Source organism: Anolis sagrei, chromosome 5 (assembly GCF_037176765.1).
Source record: "Anolis sagrei isolate rAnoSag1 chromosome 5, rAnoSag1.mat, whole genome shotgun sequence".
Classification (NCBI taxonomy): Eukaryota; Metazoa; Chordata; class Lepidosauria; order Squamata; family Dactyloidae; genus Anolis; species Anolis sagrei.
Genome location: NC_090025.1, coordinates 46,022,597 through 46,047,244, shown reverse-complemented (window position 1 = coordinate 46,047,244; position 24,648 = coordinate 46,022,597). Strand labels below are relative to the sequence as shown.

General features: G+C 37.9%; 1 protein-coding gene across 3 annotated transcripts in view; it reads left to right on the top strand.

Annotated features, from left to right (window-relative positions):
- The window catches only part of INPP4B (inositol polyphosphate-4-phosphatase type II B), a 314,390-nt gene that overhangs the window by 154,648 nt on the left and 135,094 nt on the right, over window positions 1-24,648 (top strand). For all 3 annotated transcript variants that reach the window (XM_060778904.2, XM_067468684.1, XM_060778903.2), the window contains 2 exons: window positions 6,695-6,813; window positions 10,570-10,686. In XM_060778904.2, the coding sequence (XP_060634887.2) occupies window positions 6,695-6,813; window positions 10,570-10,686 (236 nt within the window). The remainder of the gene's footprint in view (window positions 1-6,694; window positions 6,814-10,569; window positions 10,687-24,648) is intronic.

Genomic DNA, 24,648 nt, shown 5'->3' with positions numbered 1-24,648 from the left:
CAAAGGCAACCCCACGTAGAACGCATTGCAGTAATCTATGCAGGATGTAACCAGAGCGTGGACTACTGTGGCCAAGTCAGACTTCCCAAGGTACGGGCTTTCCTTGACACGTGGATTCCTTGCAACTTGACTCATGTTGTTCATAGAATATGACTTCAGTTCTTTAACATACCTGCGTTATGCTGTGTTATTGTTTTTTATATAACAAAATAATTTTGACAGATGAAGTTACTCCTATATAGCTGTCTCTCCCTGTGGGGTATACTAGACCTTTGGAGATACAACTAAAAGAAAAATAAAAGCACACTGACCGCTAACGATCATTACAAAATCCTAGCATTTTTGTGTCAAGTAGTGGTAACCGCAGTCCACCCTGCTGCAAATCTAACATGCTCTATACAGGTCAGGCCTTGAGATTGATTCAGGCATTGCAGCCAATGGAGAATATGGCAGCTAGATCACTTTTGGGATCATCATGCCATTTTGGGTTCTAGCTGCCAAAACAAGATTCTAACATAATATTTTTGATTGTATGTATTTGTTCTCTTCTTGTGATTTTAAGGTTGTGAGATTACATCCTGATAACTTTAAGACTGTATTTCTGCAACATGCTGTTACATTGACTAACTATGTAAAAAGTTTGGAAAATTCATTTAGTACATAATATGGCAGCCTAATTGATTACTAGTGCATCTAGGAGTGACTATATTACATCAATATTAAAACCATTCCACCAGCTGTCAGTTTCTGGGCACACTATAGAGTGTTGGTTATTGTCTTTAAAGCCCTATATGGTTTGAGTCCAGGTCACCTACATGATCACCATCTCCCATGTAATCCACCCCATACACTTAGGTCTTCTGGTGTACAGGGACTTCAGAACCAGAGCCAATTCAGTTTTGTGGTTTGAATGATGTGCTGTTGCTCTGGAGATCAGGGTTCAGTTTCCTCCTAGGTCATGGAAACCCACTGGGTGACCATGGGCCCTAGAAAATGCCTTTGCCTTAGGTTCACCATCAATTGGCAATAACTTGAAAACATACTCATATAATAAAAAACAAAAGCTGCTATTATAAGCATTTGTGAGTGGATGTGGAAAGAACACAAACTAACATTTCCTGGCAGTTGTTGAGAACCTCTGCTGCTGAAGTTCTTAATTCTTTCTACCAGTCTGGAAGGACCCCCTGCTGCAACTACTTACTCCTTGTTGAAAGCCACATTTGACTATTATGGGATCCTTATAAAGAGTGAATTGGGACATGGAAGACCACAGGGAATGCTTGAAGAGCATTTGGAGAAAATTGCCATTTCTTTTCCTTATACAGCAGAAATTAGTGTTGCTCTTGAGCACAAGGAGAAGCATCTCTAACTCGAAAACATGCTTTTTAAATCCAAGCAAATTTATTATTGATGATTTAGCTGCATAGTATATTTTGTGTTTATTCCAGAAAATAAATTTCTTAAGGAGGAGTGAGATCAAAATATGTGCCTATATAGAAATAAATCATTTTAGGCATGGTCAGTGTTTTGCTTTGAACAAATAAGTGTTCCTTGACCTTTAAAGAGACTGAAACAGAATGTGACATTCCATACAGGTTGCTGGTTTTGGAAGCCTTTTTGGAGTGTGACATTCAGAGCTCACATAAGCCATTGATTTGGTGGAAGATGATCAGTGTTTTGACAGCTTTTATCAGCCTGTGTTAGAGGTTTTTTTTCCTTCCCTCTGACATTCTAGGTCAATTAATGAGATGGCAGCTTCTATCTTCATTACCTCCCAAGCACGAAGAATGACTGAAACAGCAAAGGAATGAAAATGCTACAATATTAAGAATTTAAATATTTGCGTTGTCTGAGAAAGTTTACTATATTTGTGTTTCATATTATTCATTGTTAATTTTCAGCTTTTTGAGAATTTTGTCAGTCTAGGGTTGGGTGACCGCCCATGATTAATGGATGGTTACTTAAAATTGTGCAGGTTAAGGATTATTTTCTTTATTGTAGGAGAGGAAATCATGCATTCTGTGGGCTGCATACACACACATGCATTTATATAGGGTATATACACACACCATTGTTCTGCCTTTAGACTCTTCCCAGACAACCCATGATTTTAAAAGGGACCATAACTGGAGAACTGCACATGTATCCACAATGCTTCTATAAACTGAGCCCCCCAATAGAGAAACAATTTTGGAAAAACAGGAAGTGACCCTCTTATCATATCTAGATTCATTAGAGGTGACTGAAAAAGTCCACTTTCAGACGCCTTCCCCAGAGACATGGTTTCACAAAATTGATTTTTCCCCTGTCTGAAATGTTTTCAGATTCATTTCATATTAGTAAATTAGTATGAGTGTGGATGGTAAAGGCTACAAACAACAAGGAGTACTGAGTATCTTCATCAATCTTCCTTTTGTTTTTCATTTGGGAACCATCTGTTTGAACGTGCTTGACATATTGCAGACAAGTGGTGAGATCACTGCTGGAAACTGTTCCAGGCAAGACCTGCTGCAAATGCACAAGTTCTCTACTTGTCTGGGATGTGATAGAGCATTTAAACAAGCAGTCCCTATGGCAGGGCCTTTTCTCATCAGCTCAGCTATGCATCTGAATCTATCTTCAGTTTAGGCAATCGGTTAGCTTCACTTGACTTATTGTGCAGCTTCCTAGAATTCAAACCGTTCCAATTCGTACAATTTTCTGGACTTGGCAGCTTGCACTGAATAATAATCTTACATACAGGATTTCTACTTTGCTCTTTGAAAGCTCTTAACAGTCTCTTTCTTTCAATGGTAGCCCTGCCCTTAAATAAGATAGGGATGGTTATAAGACAATAAGATACTTTTTAGTATAAAAGCAACACTCAGTACAAGGTTATCATGAATAATAGAGGAACTCATCCTGTTTTGGTTATCCTTGGGGTAGTTTTTGGTTTTACTTTTTTATTATTATTTATTTAAAACATTTATATTCTGCCCTTCTCACCCCAAAAGGGGACTCAGGGCGGAGCACAGCATATACACGGCAAACATTCAATGCTGGGACACAAATTTACATACAATACATAAACATTAAAAAACATTTATCAAAATATTAAAATACACCATTTAAAACCGTCCTAGTCATCAACATCAAATCTAATTGGCCTGATCATCTTTCCTATTGCTGCTTTATTGCCCTGTCCCGAAAGCTTGGTCCCACAGCCAAGTTTTTACCATCCTTCTAAAGGACAGGAGGGAGGGGGCCGACCTGATCTCACCAGGAAGGGAGTTCCATAGCCGGAGAGCAATTACTGAGAAGGCCCTGTCTCTCGTCCCCACCAATCGTGCCTGTGACAATGACGGGATGGAAAGCAGGGACTCCCCAGAGGATCTTAATCTCTATGATAGTTCATAGGGGGAGATGCGTTCAGACAGGTAATTTGGGCTGGGTCCGTTTAAGGCTTTATATGCCAAAGCCAGCACTTTGAATTGTGCCCGTAGGCGTAACATGGGAGTTGTATGCTCCCTGTATGCCGCCCCAGTTATTAACCTGGCTGCCTCTCGTTGGACTATTTGAAGCTTCCGAGCAGTCTTCAAAGGCAATGCCACATAGATTGTGTTGCAGTAGTCTATCCTAGATGTAACGAGAGCATGGGCCACCATGGCCAAGTCCATCCAACCTTGATGTTACCCATTAACTCCATGGAGGAAAGAAATATACAATGTGGCTTCCAACTTTTTATACTGACTTATACTGAGTTACTTAAGGCATGGCAATATGGCTTCTTTCTCCCCCCCCCCCCCCCCCACTTGCTTCATCATCAGAATTAAAATATAGCAGTTTGCATGGTTGTTTGTTCTGGGCCTTGATGCATTCATTGCTTTTCCCTTTATGAGTTTGTACCTCTTCGGTTTTTTAAAGTCCCTAACCCTGACAAGGGCACTATTGTAATTCAAGTAATATACACACAAATATTGTCTGATATATGGCCAATAAAAAAGCCGAATGTGTGTTACATTCCCCACTGATTTCACTTGAAAAGGTTTGTCCTTACCTATTCATCAATATGTATTGATCCAAAACGAGTTGGCTTCCTGTCACTTTATGTTTGTGAATTTAGATTGTGTCTGAGCTTGCAGGATTGGGGTGGAAACAGTTTTAATTGCCAAGTCAAGTTAATGTTTATTACTTAGCCAATTTGTTGTGGCAATACAGAGTAATCATATGACAGACAGCAACCACTGACCAAAGTTTTAAACTAGAACCTTAAACAAATATAGATTAATAAAATCTATAGTCACTGATTCTTTACCACTTTCATTCTAGTATTTTATATTTACAGTGCATTGTTTTGTATTTTCTTGAATATTTCCCACATCCTATAAGCTACAGAAGTTTGTATTTTATTTTTTAACGTATATAAAGAACTGGTAACTCAACAGTAAGGAACTACAAAGTGCTACAAAGAAAATAAAACGTTTTCTGAAGTCATGAACTGTATTCATGTAGGTTCATCATTCTCTTATTGGTGTGTATATGTTATCATTCAACTGCTGAGTTTGAACTGAAGGCAAGTGCATTGTTTGCTGAAGTGGCTTCTTGACTCTTCCCCTTGGATAATTCTTTCTTTTTCCTTTGTCCATGAGCTGCTCTTGCCTCCACCAGATGTGTTTCTTTTTGGGTTTGTCCTTTTAAGTAATCTTGTGTAGGCATTTCCCTCCCTCTATGTGTTAAGCACCACATTTATGCCCATTAGCTGCAACTACTCTGTCTTGGAAACACACTGCAGACTGGCAGCCAGTGACTTGCAGACCAGCATCAATCCAAGTACCACCACTTAGACTAGCTTGAGAACTTGTATTTTAGCACATATTATACCAATCGGATAAGCTTGTGATTTGTTTTTTAGGGCTGAAGAAATTGGTCAATTTCATAAGGTAAAGGTGAAGGTTTCCCCTTGACATCAAGTCTAATCATGTTCAACTCCAGGAGGTGGTGCTCATCTCCATTTGTAAGCCAAAGAGCCAGTGTTGTGCGTAGATGCCTCCTAGGCCATGTGGCCAGCATGACTGCATGGAGCGCCATTACTTTCCCGCTGCAGCAGTACCTATTCATCTATTCAAATTTGCATCTTTTCAAACTACTAGGTTGATAGAAGCTAGGACTAATAACAGTAGCTTGCGAATTTGAACCGTCGACCTTACAGTCAGCAAGCAGCTTAGCAGTTTAACCTTCTGTGCCACAGTTTCATATGTACCTTAAACTAGAACTCCAAGACATGTTGAAAATGGAATATCCTTTATAAAACATAGCAACATTGTTGATGATATTATTCATTTACAATTAGCTATTCACACAGTTCTAAGCTCTTTGCAACTTTGCTTTTCACCTCTTTTCAGCCCCTATGTCATTCTGCTAAAGATAGGGAATAAAACAGAAATGGTGGGAAGTCTACCCTTTATTTATATGAAGCCGGTATTTAGTGAAGTTAATGAGAATGTGAGCACAAATAGTTTAAAATGTACATTCCTTGTGCGCTTCAGGAAAGTCAATTAACACTTTTAGAAGTGGCAGAAAATGGCCCACTCTTTTCCAACCCTTGCTTTAAAAGAGATGGCATAATAAGAACCAAAGTTCCCCTATTGATACGACTTCAACATAGAAATTAGGTAAAGTAAAGGTCTTCCCTTAACATTAAGTCTAATCATGTCCGACTCTGGAGGTTGGTGCTCATCTCCATGTTTAAGCCAAAGAGCAGGCATTGTCCATAGACACCTCCAAGGTCATATGGCCAGCATGACAGCATGGAGCGCTGTTACCTTCCCATCGGAGCGGTACCTATTGCTCTAATCACGTTTGCATGTTTTCGAACTGATAGGTTGGCAGAAGCTGGGGCTACAAGCGGGAGGTCACGACACTCCCCACATATGAACCTGCAACTTTTCGATCAGAGATTACATAGAGATTGCATTCATAAATATAACCCTGGCAAAAATGGATTTATACCTGCACTCCTCTTTCATGGATGGAGGGGTGGGGGTGGGAGGGGATAGGAATTGGCAAGACCCTGCCAATTGTTGCAGTTGGTTTTTGCTCCTGATTTTAAAGTGGAAGCTTTAAGCTGTGATTAGCCTTATCAACACATTTTATCATGTCAAACTAAAGCATATAAATCAGCATAGCCAATGGCAGCATTTAATTTGACTTCCTCAAACAGTTAAATGCTATACAGTGTGTTAAATAAATGATGACTTAAGTTGAGGTGCCAGAGATTGATTTCATGGCAATTTATCTGAAGGCTATGATACATCTGCCAGGATGCTGGGCATGTGGCCTGAGATATTAATGGATGTGTGCGCATTCAAAATGTATAGAAAAGGTGTGTGCGCAAGAAGCCTGCATCCATGTGCATATATGTGTATCTTCAGTTATATTCTTATACAAGAACTGAAGAAAGTCCCCCGGCAAGCCTTGCAGGAACTACATAGATGGTTAGTAGAAATGAAAACTCAATTTAGCTTGCAAACATGTGACTGCCTATTTCTCTAAGTTACTTCCAAAAAACTTCCTCTGTTAAATCAGCCAAAGTCTGCAAAGATTTAAATCAGAAACAGAACTCAGTCTGCCCTGTCACAAAGCAATATGTTTGCTGTGATTCGTTTTTACAGAGATTTCCCCCCTTTTCTCCCTCCCTTTCCTGTGCCATTTCCAGGATGTAAAGATCTTGTGGCTCCTACTCGTGATCGAAAACTGAATACTTTTGTGCAGATCACGGTGGTGCATCCAGGGGAGCAGAATTCAACAAGATACGCAAGCACAGAAATTGTGGAGGTGAGTTCCTTCTTTTGTTCCACCAGCATTAGTCACCAAATGCCATTCTTTCTTCCTGTGTTTTTTAAAAGGCTACTATAAAACAAATCAAGAAGTTTTTGGCATTTAACCAGTGTAAACAGCTGCAGTGCTGCTGTCTGCAAAACTTGTGTTTCTGCAAAAGGACATAGAAGAAATTGTTTGGCTTTTGATATTTAAAAGGGAAGCCTTCGGAGGAACTATTGGCTCCCATTTGGCTCAAAACAATCAAGCAAAAATGATAGAAGTGATTTAAAATATGGAATTTTGATGAAGAAAATGTTGGTCCAGAAATAGGTATTCGGTGATCTGAAACACAATGCTTCTCTGTCCATGAAAAATGCATGCTCTTCTTTATACTGATAATATGTATGGGCTTAACTTATTTCAGCAAATGTTACATGCTGTGACTTCACCTAATGGCTTCCTGCTCTGTCTGTTCATCAAAATACTACCTTGAGGAATATGAAGGTGATTCCTTAGTGCAAAAAAGAAAGTTACATGTTATCATCCTGCAAACAAAGTTTTTACAAATATATATTAAGCAAAACAAAATTTTAGATACTCCTGTGAACTTGAAACCATGTCCAGTTTAAATAGGTTGCCTGATGCATCCAGATAATGTTTTTGGCATGATCTGACTGCTAATTTAGGTGTCAAGCTTTGACTCCTAAAACTGTAACTAAAATAGCCTGTAAAATGGGATGGATTAGGACAGAGTACCTGAATGTGTGTTGTGCTGTATTTATTGAAACCAATTATTCAAGGTAAAATCTACAGAAAGGTTTATGGGAATCTGGTAGAAATCAAGAGATCTTGCTTTGCTTTTATTTTAGATTATTTATCTCCCTTTGGGAAGATACCAGTGGCCCCTCAAGTTGTTAATAAGGCAGTGTCTCCACATTTGTAGAGGCTGAGGGTACAAGATCCCTGCAAAAAAAAAAAAAAAAGGGAAAAGCATCAAATATAAATAAAACATTTAATGCTATTTTTTAACCTTTGAGAACACTTTTGTAGGCATTTCTAGGTTCTATAGCAGTGGTTCTCAACCTATGGGTCCCCATGTGTTTTGGGCTACAACTCCCAGAAGTCCCAGCCAGTTTACCAGCTGTTAGGATTTGTGGGACTTGAAAGCCAAAACATCTGGGGACCCACAGATTGAGAACCACTGTTCTATAGCATGTTTCTGTGGTGAACTTGTGCTGGAAATTGACAATAGAATCATGCTGGGATACCTACAAATGCCTAGAGAAGCATTTTGCATCAGTATTTATAGGTCTTCCAGTGTGATTCTGTGGTTGGCTTCCAATGAAATTATATCATAGTATTGCTGTGGAACAGGGGTCCTCAAACTAAGGCCCATGGGCCAGATATGGCCCTCCAAGGTCATTTACCTGGTCCCTGCCCTAAACTTTAGACTTAGGTTTGCCCTAAGTCTGAAATTACTTCAATGCACACAACAACAATCCTAATTAATTTGACTATTTCATAATCCAAAAGTAGGCCCACACTTCCCATTGAAAGATGGGTAAGTTTATGTTGTTGAAAATTGTTCTTCATTTAAAATATTGTTTTGTGTTTCACTGCTTTTGTTTTTGTTTTTTGCATTACAGATAAGATATGTGCAGTGTGTATAGGAATCAGCTCATTTTTTTCCAAACTATAGTTTGCCCCCCAAAAGTAAGGGAACCATGAACTGGCCACCCACTTAAAAAGCTCTGGAGGATCTACAGATGTCTAGAGATAACATGTTTTTTTCACTTGCATGTTTTTTTTTTTTGTTCATATTTAGAGCAGCAATGGAGGAAATAGCATATACAGCAATCTGTGAAATGGAATCTCCAAGTGACTCCTGGGATCTAAAGTTATCATTAGCCAAATGACATCTATACAGCTACAAAATGTGTATAATGATAGAATTGTAATCCACATCTTGTATCCCTTGAGGATATGTTCCTGGACTTTGCTTGGATACACAAAACCAGGATTAAATGAAAGAAAATACCATAGAATTGTTCCTTAGATCTATAAAATGCTTAGAGAGGACATATGTTATCAGATGTGGATAAATGAAACCTTCTAATGATAGGAGGACCATACTGTGTTTTGTATAATGATTAAACAAAATACAGTGAAGCTTAGGATCCAAAAAGAACTTATATATGATAATTTTTAGTACAGAAACTGAACTGTTGACCTAAGGAGGGGGGGGGGGGATACATCTGGAGATACAAAAAAAAATCTCAATTTTAATATTATATTCTGGTTTTTATTTCAAATTCCACAGGAGAGCATACACACCCATTTCTTCCTTGCAGCCACCCTGAGAGGTTTCATACTCTACAATTAAGACACCAAGAAGGAATTTGAAATGAGTCCTTGTTGATATTGGTACAGTTGTGTCTTAAAATGTAACTTGTAACTGGGGCAGAATCTAGACTGCCATATAATCCAGTCTGGAACTGCATTATATAGTTAGTATAGACCCATATAATGCGGTTTGACTACATTGAACACATTATATGGGTCTACACTGGCTATATTTGCTTTGTATTTATTATTTCACTTTTTCCCTGCCAAGGAACTCAAATCAGCTTACAAAAATTGAAACTAATGTCCAACTAAAATCTTATTTTTTTTAAAAAAAAGTTTAAAAGTAAAATACTAAAACAGTTTGAAACCTATTTAAAACAAAACTGACACATAAAAAGCACACCACACCACATTCAAAACACCTTTCAGTACATAATTAAAGCACCAACTTCTTGCCTAAATAAAGAAGTGTTTGCTTGTCAACAGAGGGAGCAGACATAAAACCAATTCGAACTTTTCATGGAAGGGAACACTTTCTGCGCTGGAATACTTTTGCTCCAGACCATCTGTAGCATTTCCTAGTTTTTGTGGTTCTTAAGCAACATCATGCATGCACACATTTTCTATTAGTATTAGAGAAGAAATGCTATGTTATGGAATAAGGAACCTGGTTGAAAAGTTAAATCACGTGTCCATATAATATAAACATACAAGAACATTTCAGCCATGAGTCATTTTTTAGTTAAATTTATACTTCTTTTCCTGTTCTCTAAAATAAATCAAATATTGTTCAGATGTTTGAAGGTAAAGCATCAAATTGTTGTTAAAATATCTCCAGATTGTATTAGGGTCCAAACTTGTGTGTTTAAATTACAACTTTTCTAGTGAGAAGCCACTTTTTTACTGCCATATTGATTGAACAGGAAGATCAAGAGTTCTGCACCTGGATAAAGATACAAAAGTCTCTGTATGAAAGTGAAAGAAGGAAACTTGAACGCTCTGGTCTACAGTTCCCAGGAAACTATTTCTGCCTCTGCTTAGTGCCTCCCATATTTTTAATCCTTTTGCATGAATTATAACATGTGACTAAAGAAAGTACATGCAGATTTCCATGGCTTCAATTATAAATGAATGAATGAATTGCTGTTCTTAATTAGAGGAGCTCTGCTGTATATGACGTCATCATCGCCTGGAGCAGTCTGTGGTCATGAACTCAACTTCTGTATTCTGTGAAACATTTCTCTGCAGTTTGAGAACTACTGCATTTTGTGTTTCTGGTCCTGGCTATCCAGATCTGCCTTTGCTGTGTCAGAAATACTGCATTTGGAAAATCCCAAAGCTATTGTGCAGTTGACCATAATTGAAAGCAACATGGTTCACAGCTGCTACCTTGCTAAATCTGAGTTATGTGCTTGTGCTATGCAGGGAACAAGAGACCCACTGTTTTTGACTGGTGTGACGTTCCCACCGGATTACCCCATCTATGAGGAGACTAAAATAAAACTAACAGTCTATGATGTCAAGGATAAATCTCAAGACACGGTACGTTCCTTGCTCCTTCTTTTGGTAAACCAAGTTTGATCTTTTCATTGGTTGCTTTTGATTCTTTCCATCCTCTTGATCCTTTGGTGTTCTAAGTTCTCTCTCTTCTGCTGGCAGTTTCAGTTGTGCGAGAAAAGAAAGGGTTAAAATTGTGTAGGTTTTTAAAATTAATGATATTTTGGCAGCATATGGAATAGATTACATAGCTATGAAACTTTTTTAGCAATCTGTCATTTATTATAGAATTCTATTGGGTAAGAACTGAACAACATTGAAGTCTGATATCTATGTTTTGACAGAGAGGAGGAATAATAAAATTGTAAAATAAGAATTCCCATATAGAAACTCACATTGTTGATCCCTATCTGTCAGTAGCTTTACAATTACATGTGGGGCGGAGGGAATATAAATTTTATTAAAGAGGATTTTTTAAATGTAAATATTAGAAATATTTAATTAAGAATTGTTTATTAACATATATCCAAATACTATTTTATAATCTGTTCATTTATGTTAGTTGTTAGAGTTTTCTCCTCGAGCCCAAGGTTTGAAGGGGGCAGCAATATGTAATTTTAATTATATTTCTTAGTATTATTATTTCCTAGCTTTGATAATATTCAAACACATGTTTTAAAAAGAGTAGAAAATTGCTAAAGTGTTATGATGGTTAGAGCGTGTTTCACACTTTATACAAAAGGGAAGTTTCTATTATGCAGAAGCAACATTTTGTGTTGCTGTTTCTTTGATAAAACAAAAGGCTTTTTGTTTGAGTTTACTTTTGGATTTTTATCGCTGTAGTACTAGATTTTAAGACTGATTAAGGTCAATTCTATGAATGTTTCATTGTGAAAAGCATCTGTTTCAATTTACCCACAAAGTACTGTTTATATTTAGCATGCTTTGGTTTCAGTGCCTGTAAACTTTAAGTGACTTTAAGTCACTAGAAACAAAGTTAAAATTTATATCAATACAATTATTTTTGTGTAGCTAATACACTTTAAAATATCATTTATAGGTGTAGTATGTGCATCACTTTCTGTCCTTAAGTTTTCAAGTCTGTTTTAAGAATTATTTACCATATAAAAGGGTGTGAATTACAAATCTGAAAACACTTTATTTGGAGTAGTAGCATTGTTATCACAAGTAATGTCCATACAGTCCGGAAAACACACAGCAACCCAGTGATTAAGGCTGTGAAAGCATTCAACAATGTCTTAATAACCTGATTGTGTAGTGAAGCTTTAATTGTGAACTAGCAAGAAAAGCCATGTGTTTAAGGCAGTGGAAGATGTGCTTTTCTGAAAAAATTTGTACTGACATTTCTTTTCACATCCCCAACATTTTCTACATGTATTGCCATAAGCCATTTTAGATACATTCATTTAAAAGTTAAATTCCATCTTCATGTTTTTATTGTAACTCTTGTTTCGATAGCCTTAAACAACTTTGATTTAAAAGCAGTGTTGTAGATCATGATCTCTTGGTGATTTCAGTGATTTAAAGTAGATCAGTAAGAATAGCTGACTGCTTTTCAGCAATAGCATTGTAGGTTGTCCATAGTGTCCATTTACATACACAGTTTGCCTCTGTAAGGTTTGTGATGTGCCATAGGTAATTGTTCTACCCAAGCCACCACCATTGGCACCTCGCTTCTTTTAATTGACATAGGATTTTTAGAAGAAAAAATGGCTAATGCGCTCAGTGGTAGAATATTATGGTTGAATGGCTTTGAAAAAACAAGCTTTTTTTGTTTTTGTCTCTTTCGAAATATTGAGCTGAAACTTCATCTCCAATGACAAGCAAAAATATTCTTGTCAAATACTGAGGTATCTAACATTATGGATGAATGAGTTGCTACCGACAATCTATTATTATCTCTGTTTCACAGTCTACCAGGTGTTATTGGAATTTTGGGCCATGAATGATTTAAATTCTGTCAAAGAATCTAAGAGATATTAAGATATTGTCAGCTTATATGGTATGTTCCAAGTAGTGGCACTTTTTCTAATTGTATTATTATGGCAATTTCTTTAAGATGCATTGTCAATTTGTTCAGGATTGCTTCCAAGACATTTATCACCATTGGAGCCATGGTTGGTTGCTTTTCTTTTATTGCATTGGACAGTTTGACTGTGTACTACAGTTTTGGTAGTGTGTTCAGGGTGGAAACTGGAGGCATGTAAGCAGTCAAAGGTTTGTGATACAGTAGGTCCTTAGGTGCCTGTTGTGCCCAGAAAGTGAAATTGTTCAGCTGATAGTTTTTGGTAGAGTGGAAGTTGCTGAACTTCTGGTGGAATGTCTTGAATGAGTTTGTGAGTCAAAATTAAGGAGATATAAAGTGTATGTCAGATATAAGAGAGGTTTCAGAGTGCTGGAATTAAAGGGCAGAAGAATGGAGAAGGAGTATATACAATTTCAATGCTGTCCCAATATCTAAATGTGTGAACTAAATCAATGTATCTGTGCCTTTGTAGGCAAAAATGTAACAGCTCATGTAATATGACAAGCTTCCATAACTAGGCATGGAAATGAAAAGGAAGGTGGTTTCACCTTCCAGGTCTACAACTAAGATCTCTTCCTGATACATATACTCACATTTCTAGCTATAAGTATGGAAATTGATACTACTTAAGAATCCTTTCTTCTTCATAGTTCTGTGATTCTTTAAGTACAATTACTTTCGAATATACTTCACAGAGCAAAAGGGCAGATTTCTACAGACTAGTGCTTCTTTTCCAGAGATCAGAGGTGTGAGAAAAGGGGCTTTGTGTGGAGATACATCGCAGCTGGAATTCATTAGGGACTTCTAAACTCTGAACTGCCATTCCCTTCTTGCGTTCCCAGAGGCAATTAGTGAAAAGGTGGTAGAAAAGGGGATGGTGAGATGAAGCACAGCCCCTTGACTTTTTGGTCTCTTAGTTACAAGAAAAATAGGTCAGTGCACAAGTTGTTTGCAGAAAATTCTGTAAAGCAGAACAAACAATTCTCTTTATAAGTGTTAATCATTTTGTCATAATCCTAGCAATAGGCTTTCCTCATTTAGTTTTTGGTTAGTTCGCATTAAAAAAGAAACACCAACATGAAGAACTAAGTATTGTGGCAGTGCCCTTTTTTAAATAGGCAGAAGCTCATATTAAGAAACAAGAAAGTAAAGGAAGCATTTTAAAGAAATGTTGAATCCACTCCAAAGGTGTTTTTCATTTTGTTTTTGATTGATCTTTGTGATGCATCATGGACCACCTAATTCCAGGATCTCTTAGATAGCGTGTTTCTTGTTCAACTCTCTGGAACTTGTTTCTTTTTTTGTTGTTACATGCATTTATTGTGAAACCAATATCTTAAATCAAGAAATAGTTTTCTGAGATCTACACAAATTCTCACAGGAACACCTCAGCAAGTGCGAGTTCAAAAGTGGCAGGCTAAAATCTGAAACCTCAACCCATTGCTGATACCAAATGAGAGACACCCCCCCCCCCTTCCTGGGCACATAGAAGATTGGATGACTTGGAAAGCACTGAACAGACTGCGCTCTGGCACCACAAGATGCAGAGCCAACCTTAAGAAATGGGGTCACAAATGGGGAATCCACGACATGCAAGTGTGGAGAAGAGCAAACCACAGACCACCTATTACAATGCAGTCTGAGCCCTGCTACACGCACAATCGAGAACCTTCTTGCATCAACACCAGAGGCACTCCAAGTGGCCAGCTACTGGTCCAAGCACATTTAATAGAATGCCAAGTTTTTAAACTTTGTGGTTTTTAAAAATATATTACAACTGTACTCTTAGTTCGTTCCTGGTACGATAAATAAATAGATTGTAAAACCTATCAAAAAGGATCCCTGTCCCCTCTACTGTTCTTCTTTCTCACTCATATCTCTTCTGTTTCTGCTCGGTATTCCTTATTCCTTTCTTCCTTTTTTTAAATATATAGTTGAGGCTCAAATTGTATTATATTTGCTATGATACAGAGGCTTTGTTCATGGAATCATATGATTGGTTAAGAAGACACACAGTTCAGTTGCTATATTGGATAGCAGCGTGTATGTTGCTATTTTTTACTCTTCTCCTTCTGTGAAAGTCAATTTTCAGCTTTAAACTAACATTTATTAATAAACAATTTATGTATGTAAATACATTTTGTTCTGCATCATGTCATCTTGGCATACATCATACTAATTTTCTGTTCGTTCATTACACTTCTATTTTTTAAGATCTTCATCTAACAAAACAACCAACATATGTAGAAAATCTCTTTTACCATCCTTGAAAAACAACTTGTAGCTTCATATGAGGCTTTAAGAAAGACCTCACGGTATATTGAGAAAACAGAATATTGGCATGCACTGGGCGCTGCTCTTCAGCTGAACAGAAACATAAGACATGATATAAATAAACTATCTTGTGGTTTGAACACACAAGGGGAAGCAGTGAGTTTTGGAGTGATGCATTGAGTCATTCATTGTGTGGAATATTAGAGTTAAAAGCGAACATTTCTGTGTTATGAAAGATTTGTTGGCTAGCCTACTAGAATTGCCTTACATCAACTCATCCCAGGGCCATAAACACTATATTAAAACAATTACTTATGATAACAAAGCCATGTGAAAATACATAGTAGAGATTACAACCCATAGCGGTATTTTAAAAGGTTTTTAAATACATTTCTGGATCATAGGCATATACAAACACTACTAAAATGATGAAGGGTCTGGAGAACAAGCCCAATGAGGAGTGGCTTAAAGAGCTGGGCATGTTTAGCATGCAGAAGACAAGGTTGAGAGGAGACATGATGAGAGCCATGTTTAAATATGTGAGGGGAAGTCGTGGGGAAGACGGAGCAGGCTTGTTTTCTGCTGCCCTGGAGACTAGGACACGGAACAATGGCTTCGAACTACAGGAAAGGAGATTCCACCTGAATATGAAGAAGTATTTCCTATGTGTGAGAGCTATTCAGCAGTGGAACTGTCTGCCCTGAAGTGTGGTGGAGGCTCCTTCTTTGGAGGCTTTTAAACAGAGACTGGATGGCCATCTGTTGAGGGCTCTTTGAATGTGATTTTCCTGCTTCTTGGCAGGGGGGTGGACTGGATGCCCACGAGGTCTCTTCCAGCTCTAAGATTCTATGAAAAAAATTGTGAGGACACTGATTTGACATCTATATGATAGTAGAGTAGGGTTAGGGAGATGGATGTCGCAACAGAAAATGTTTTTCTCTCTCTTTGGAGTAATGCATAGTAACTACTATCAAATATTGAGTCATGTGACATTGTAATTACTGAAAAAGTTGAATTTTCTAGTCGAGATCTAGAAAATAAAATAATGAGAAATTGTTGGTTTCTAATATATGTAATTTCTTTATGCTTGTGGGTAAACAGTATTTCTTGTTGTGTCTTTGTCAGTGTTGATATAGAGATTGTCTGATTTGCCTACTCTGGAACATGCAACATATAATTGTCCATCTTTAGGAGTCCCTTTCAAATCTATGATACTATATCTGTTATATACATATATGTGTGCGTGCGTGCGTGTGTGAATCATATATATCTATCTACATCTATGGCTGGATGGCTCTTTGTCAGGAGAGCTTTGATTATGTTTTCTTGCCCTGGTGAAGGGAGTTGGTCTGGATAGCCTTAAGGCAGCATTTCTCAACCGGGGGGTCAGGACCCCTGGGGGGGGTGTCATGGGGGGGTGTCAGAAGTGTAGCCAAAGACCACCAGAAAACACAGTATTTTCTATTGGTCATGGGGGTTCTGTGTGGGAAGTTTGGTCCAATTCTGTCATCGTTCAGGTTCAGAATGCTCTTTGTAAATACATTTTGTTCTGCATCATGTCATAGGTGATCTATAAATCCCAGCAACTACAACCCCCAAATGTCAAGGTACATCTACTAGTTTTCATATTTGGTCATATTGAGTATTCGTGCCAAGTTTGGTCCAGATCCATCATTGTTTGAGTCCACACTGCTCTCTGGATGTAAGTGAATAGTCACTCCAAAACTCAACTCAATGCCCACCAAACCCTTCCAGTATTTTCTGTGACCATGGGAGTTCTGTGTGCCAAGTTTTGTTCAATTCCGTCAATGGTGGAGTTCAGAATGCTCTTTGATTGTAGGTTAACTATAAATCCCAGCAACTACACCTCCCAAATGACAAAAACAAAATTTTAGTTATTCTCACTCCTTGGGTTAGTAAGTGTCTTGTGGCCAAACTCAAAACAAACATTTATATATATAGGTACTTAGATTCCATAGCGGAAGAACTAGAGATTTATATTTTTTACTTGCTCTGGAAAGCCTGATTTCTCATAACACTGAACTTGGAAAATAGCTGGGAGGAGGGACACGTGTTGCAAGGGGATGACTCAAAATATTTGTCAAGTTATTAGTCTTACAGTTTGTGGTCAGTTGTCAAGTTTATCCTTGTCTGACATTTGCTGACACGTGGCAGTTTTGCTGTGACCCAAGGTTGCCTTTCAGCTTAGTTACAGCTGAGAAACAAAGCAATGTCTTATTTGCAAAACACAAAGGAAAGGGACTTGAACAAAGGAAAGGGACTTGAAGTCCCAATATGCATCTTTAGGGGGAAAATGAGGATAATTAGGTGTTTGTAAAGGTCTGATTACTGTATTCGGTTTACAGTCTCTGGAGGGAATGCTTTGAATGTGATTTTCCTGCTCCTTGGCAGGGGGTTGGACTGGATGGTCCACAAATCTCTTCCAACTATATGATTCTATGATTCTATAGGTAGGTTTAATCTTCCCCAGATTAAATCTACCTATATAATCATTGAGTTGGAAGAGATCTTGTGGGCCATCTGTCAGGGGTACTTTGATTCTGCTTTTCCTGCATGGCAGGGGTTTGGACTAGATGGTCTATGTGGTCTCTTCCAACTCAATGATTCAATGAAAAGTATATGTTGGTAAAATGCTTGAGATCTAGTGTGGTGTAGTGATTTGAGCATTGTGCTTTGACTCCAGAGACTAAGGTTTGAATCCCTGCTTGGCCATTGAAGACTACCAAGGGACTTTGAACAAGTCACACACTCTCATCCTCAGAGGAATGCAAAGGCAACCCCCCCTCGGAACAAATATTGACAAGAAAGCCTCATGATAGGGTCTCAGAAGAAGGGCTAGGACTGGGAGAAAAGTATTACAAGAGAGAAGCGGGAGGAAAGGGCAGGGAGGGGGCTTGGGGATAAACCCTTCCCTCCTGGCCCGCCCACCCCACTCTGGCCCACCATGCAGCCCCCAAGTTTAAAAGTTTGCCCATGCTTGCTCTAATGTGATGAGGTAGTCAGTATGTTTTAAGTTATAAATCTGGTAGCAAAAGGTTCAGTTAGTGAAACCCTTACCCATCTATTTATTTATTTATTTATTTATTTATTAGCAAGTCTTATTAAATACAATGAACATTATTTCTAGCAAAGTGGGTAGAGGATTGCTGTATCTATTTCTTATAATCAGGTGAGGATGAGAAGAAGGGGGATCCAAGAGTTTTAGGGCTTGGAAACTGAGAATTTGCAGGAGTCAGTGTAATGTGTGGCACTGTTTTAATGAGCTTGAATCACCAACTCCCTCAACTACTTTCATTCTTTTCTGAGTCTTTGCTGCAAACATTTCACATCTAATGTGAAAAAGAGACAGATAATAAAATGAAAAGTGCAGATGTCACTTTATTTCAGTGTTAAGAGATTTAAACAGGCGAGTTTAATATAGAGAGCGGAGAGATTGTTAGATACCTGATCTTTTAAACTAGAGATGCCAGTGGGTGAGCTTGGAATTTCTGCCTGCAATATGTATTCTGCCTTTGACCTTTTCAAACCATACTTCTGAAAGGAGGTAGTTGTGCAAAGAAAAGTTCTGCCTGTGTTAAAGTTATTCAGAGCATTTGTGATTAAGATTTTTTTACTTTGATTCATTGACTGCTCTTTGTAGCTATCCACCTATTGCTGCCCATGCAAAGCACTGGCCTATAATGGAAATAAATATGTTATTCCTCACTAACATTCAATACGTTTCCTTATTATTCTTTAACTAACAAAGTGTTTCAAGACAGAGTGAACAATGTATATATTGCCAGGGAGGAGAACGGAGACATGAAGTGCAAATCAGTCACAAAACATATTGTACAGGCTGCAAGATTATATCTCATGCTTTAAGACTGCCTTTCCTAGCCAGACAATTTCCAGACATATTATCTCCAGATAACAATTGTATTATGGACTTTATGTTTTCTTTGGGGGATAAAATGAGATTAAGGGAAGGCAATTTGAAAACAACACTTTTGAAAGACCCTTTTTGAAGAAGCCAATAACCAAAGTACCCTTTGAGGTCAACGGGGAAAACTTTCATGACATTCTCTGACTCCCGGTCACAATTTGTTAAAAAATGATGCAATTTTTGTCTGGTTTTGTCTCTATGGTATGCAGAAATCCATCTCCCAATCCAGAAAACCATATGGAAGTACTTTCACCTCATGCCCACAAGCAGTCCAAAATCTGGTACTATCCCCAAATACTATTGTTTTCCTAGACGGTTGCTAAAATTGCTGCACTCTGTCTTTCTCAGTTTGCCACCAACAAAAAAGGGCTGAACTATGATTAAATCAGGGCATGCAGAGAGTGTGAAGCTTGTTTTAAAATTTTAGTGAGGGTGAATTATACTGGATTTGGGTACTTTAGTAGCAATTTCTGTCATCCCAGCATTATTCCTCAGACAGTCTTGGTGAGGCAAGAGTTGAAGGAGAGAGTTGTGTGCCACATGGATTACTAAGCAAGGTTCAAGTGTGTTGTAACTGTTTCAGCACATGTGTTGAAGAAGTCAACTGGCAGCCTGTTTAGCTTTTGTACATGGAATGAAGGCGAGGGCTGTTATTTTGGCAACAAAATACTTGGGGCAAAATGTTAGATGAGGGAACTTCATCTGCCATAGAACTCATAGTTGTACTGACAATTAGAGTTGTAAAGGATCTAGTGTATTTCAGGAAATAGAAAGAGATGGCAAGTATTTCCAATGCATCTTCCAAGTATGAAGATTGGCCCACATTTTTTCAGGACTGAAATGACGCTCCAAATAAATCCTTTGGCATTAATATAACATTTTGCCAAGGTGGCAAATTCATATAATGATTTCACATTCTATTTATTTTTGCTCAATGATGATGTTTTCATTGGTTTGGGGTAGAGGTGGGAGGGTGGTAGAAATTATGTGTAATTAGTGTATTCCTGAAATATGAACAGGATGCTCATAACATTTTATTAGATACATTAAGTATTCCATTTTAACTACCCCCACAATTAAATTACACATTGGTGCAGTTACATATTATACCATATAGCTTAATTGAAAAACGCTGCTTAATTACATTAATTGGGAAAAACACTACTGCTAACATTATTTTATTTCTCAAGCCCGAAAGTGACTTGTTACTATGGAGAAGGCATCTATTACTAAATATTTAGTCTTTTAAAAAAAGTAATATGATATAAAATTAAGGTTGGTATATTAGATCTTTCCCAGGTCCATTTGCTGAGCCAAATGGGTTTCTGTATGGCATGACGAATGTATTTATTATTTATTTATTTACAGTATTTATATTCTGCCCTTCTCATCCCGCAGGAGACTCAGGGTGGATCACAATGCACATATACATGGCAAACATTTAATGCCATAGACACACAACATATATAGACAGACACACAGAGGCTATTTAACTTTCCAGCTTCATGAGGGTATACTTTTTTGAATTCCAGCCACTGGGGGAGCTGTCGCTTCACTGTCCATTTGTGACACCGATGGAGTACTTCCTCATTCTTTTGCATGCTGCTGGAGATTTTTATGATGTCGTAAATTAGTTAAATTAATCTCCCTGCATAAGTGCTACCTAAATTTCCTACTTGACAAATGCAGCAGTCTTTTGGGCTGCAAAGGTCAACAGCAAGGTAGACAGATGGTCAGGAGCTTACTGCAACCCGGGCTGGCTTCGAACTCATGATTGTAATGCTGACTCCCAACTAGCTGTGCCACAATCCGAATATTACATTTTAATTAATGTCCATGTCCGAAATAAACATTTCATGTAGCTTCAAAGATAAAACTTCCTATTTTCTTGCAGAGTAACTCTGTATTTTCTCATAATACCAAATTTTAAGATTCTTAAAATTCACAAATTCTTTTGTGTTTTTGTGAAGATTGATGAGGTTAACCCAAAATACTGCTTACTTCTCTTTGTGTGTCCTGGCCCTAGGGAAATCCTCCCACAAGACCAAGATGACACTGTGAAGATTACTTGGTATATTTTGTTACCACCAATGCCAAAGGACTGGGAAGTGGCTTATGTGACAGGACTTGAACAGTTTGTTTACCTTACAATATCTCTGCATGACCCAACAGATGCCTAGAAGTCAAAACTTATATTGAATATATTAGCTTAGCTTCATGGAATTTTCACAGATCATGTGCTTTTCAGTAGTGACTTAGCAATTTTGACATACTATAGTACAGGCATGGGCAAACTTTGGCCCTCCGGATGTTTTGGACTTCAAAGTTTGCCCATGCCTGCTATAATAGAATGTACACGGTCATGGCCCAGGGCTCCCATTATTTTTTTATTCTGGTGGGGAACAGAAATGCTTTCTTTCTCTATAAATGCTTCATCACTCTAGAGCATGGCTCCACTTTAAATCTAGATTCTGCCTCCTACTGAATTCTGGGATTTGTAGTTTATTGATGCCCAGGACCTGTTCGGCTGAGTAATTTAAAGACCCCCCTCCCTAAACTACAAGCCCCAGAATTGAACAGGAGGTAGAAACTGGATTTAAAGTGGATCCATGCTCTAGTGCGATGAGGTCCCATATATGTCGAACTTTCCATTTGCCAGCATGGCCTGATATTTTTTCTTGATGCTGCTAGGAGAAGCAAATTGTTTTTATTTCCCTTTTCCACACAAACCTCTCTAAAGTTTGCACTCTTTGTAGGAGGCTGCCTTCTTGAAGCCTTGCATTTTAGAGAGTTGTTGTTTATACCAGATATGATTCAGACTGAGAGTTTCATTGTAAAGGCTGGAGGTATCTTTGATATGGAAAAGGAAGATAGCCTTTTCAGGGTTCATCATAATGTAGAATTAATGCAGTTCAACACCATTTTAGCTTCTATCATACAATGTTCTATCTAATTTCACAAGATCATTAGCCTTCTCTGCCAAAAAATGCTGATGCCTCACCAAACTACAAACCCCAAGTGTCCATAACACTGAAACATGGCCGTTAAGTTGTGTCACACTGCACTAATTCTACAATGTAGATGCACCCTCAAACACTGCTTCTAGAATATGGAATTCTACCTTATAGGAAGCAATATTGGAACCCCATCTGTTCTTTTTCCTCAAGCAGATAAGGACTTCCATATTTAAACTGTTAACTTACTGTTGCAGAAGGGGATGTGATATGCTCTTTTCACTATTTTGTTTCAAATAAGTTGGTTTAAAAAAAAATAATTTTTTGTGTTTCTATTTTAGCTGTGTTTTATTTTAACCAATGCTATAAGCCACCTTGGGTTTCCGATTGAGAGAAAGGTGTGATAAATAAATGCATAACCCATTTTATAGCTTTTTCTGCAATGGCTCTGGTGGGATTTATTAATGTTGATGTTGTTGCTTCGTGTTTGTATTTTTCATCTTTGAACTGCTACTATTTTTATATTTTTATTTTATACATTCCCCTGCATTTAAACCCAGAGGAACTAAGAAGTCATCAATAAATAAAACAGTCAAGTAAAACTAAAAATAATTACAACATTAAAACGGCTTGATTGCAAAAAAAAAACAAAAAACAAAAAATCAACCCCAAACCAAAACAAAAAAAACTGAGCAGTATTCAAACTTTATTAAAATATCAGATATTCTCCTGGTGCAAAAATTATATGGGAAGCAACATCGGGCAAGTACCTTTTATAATGGCGTTGACCAGCATATAAAAGTATTAATTTGAGGGGGTTTTTAAGTCCAATAATTATGCATCTGCTTCGTTGTCTGCTTTTAATAGTGTGTACTAAGCATACTGGAATTATGAATAAAAGCAAAATGATTTGTAATGCTCTCTAACATTTTGTATACTCTCCAACACATCAAAACTGATATATGTAAGGCCAAAGCACTTCAAAATATGATCAAGATAGCAAAAAGATTTAATGGGGTCACACATAATATGGGAGACTTCCCAACAGTTTGCTGTTGCCAATATCTACTGGGAAGGCTTGATTTCAGTGCTTCTTGTCTTCTCTGCTTTTGCCGAGTTAATTGAGTACAAAGTCCTTCTGCAGGCTGAAATCAGTTTGCAGATATTGAAGTAAGATGAAGATAAAAGGGGAAAGTGGGAAGAAGAAAAACTGGCATCTCAGAAAAGGGATGATAGAGGATTAGTTGGGATTGTCCCTGCAAAATTGAGACAGTTGGTTGATATACTTTTGCAGATATGATAAGTAAATGTAGAGGTTTCCCCTGACATTAAGTCTAGTCATGTCCGACTCTTGAGGGATGGTGCTCATCTCCATTTCTAAGCCGAAGAGCCAGCATTTCCATAGATACCTCCAAGGTCATTTGGCCAGCATGACTGCATGCAGCGCCATTACCTTTCTGCAAAAGCGATACCTATTTATCTACTCATATTTGCATGTTTTTGAACTGCTAGGTTGGCAGAAGCTGGGGCTAACAGCGGGAGCCCACCCTGCTCCCAGGATTTGAACCGCCAACCTTTCAGTTAGCAAGTTCAGCAGCTCAGCAGCTTAACCTGCTATATATTTGTTTGTAAATTTCTGTAGTAATCATGTTCTCATATGAAGTCTTAATGTCACTAGAACTCAGGATGAGTTTTCCAAATTCTTCAAGAAATTGGATGCCCAGAAACAGTGAGTGGGTGAAGGGAAGAATGGCTGTTGGGTGATTTTTCTGCAGATCCGCGATATTTGCAAGGATACTCTGTCTTTCTGCTTCCTGATCTTCCAGGTGAGAAGAGACAGGTAGTTGCAAGCAGAATTGTTGTGACAGAGCAAGAAAGAATAGCGGTTAAGTCTTGATCTGTGCAGTGTACTTTGAGGAAGATAAGGTAGTCTCATTATTTTAATGATAGCAAAATCAAGCTTCTAAATTTTTGACAACTTGGGAATGAAAGAAGTAGATTTCTATGTTTAAAAAAATTGTGTGGGAGTTCTTATATCAAAAACAAGATATGGGAGAAAGATAGATAGCCAGGAGGATGCCTGCCATAGATGTGGGTGAAATGTCAGGAGACAATTCTTCTAAAACATGGCCATACAGCCCAGAAAACTCACAGCAACCAGTGATTCCAGCCATGAAAACCTTTGACAACATATTTTTTTCTTTTGTTCTGCATTTGTCTTCCCAAACAACTGTTTCATACCTAGGTCCAAATGGTGATTCTTGGGGACTAATAAAGTAATAGAAGACTGGGAAATTCCATTATAGGAAACTGGGCGTGGAATGTTGTTCCACACTTGATTGCTACTAATGAGGCAAAAAAATCGTTTGGTTTTTGTTTTTGTTTTTTGCTTAGGGCACATTTAAAATCACAAATCAATTCCATGGTGACCGTATGATACACTGAGCTGATTCAGGTTAATGTATGCCAAAGTCATTTAATGTTACCTTGAACCATATTTTAAAAACTCATGGGTTGCTCCAAATTTTCCCCCCAGAATCTGAAGCAGACTGTGAGTTTGGGTCCATTTAAGCAATTCGGCAGGTTCTGATATGGAACTGACCAAAACTGTTTACACAGCTATTCTGTATTCTCCAGGCACTGTCTCCCTCCTGTTCTCAGTGGAGCAGCTGCTATTGGTGCTTGTCTGTTGCTTCAATTTCTGCTCCAAATTTCATCTTTTTTTCTGTTGATGAAGTAAGGGGCAGGGAAGAAAAAGTATATTTCCTTAAAATTTTCCAGACATT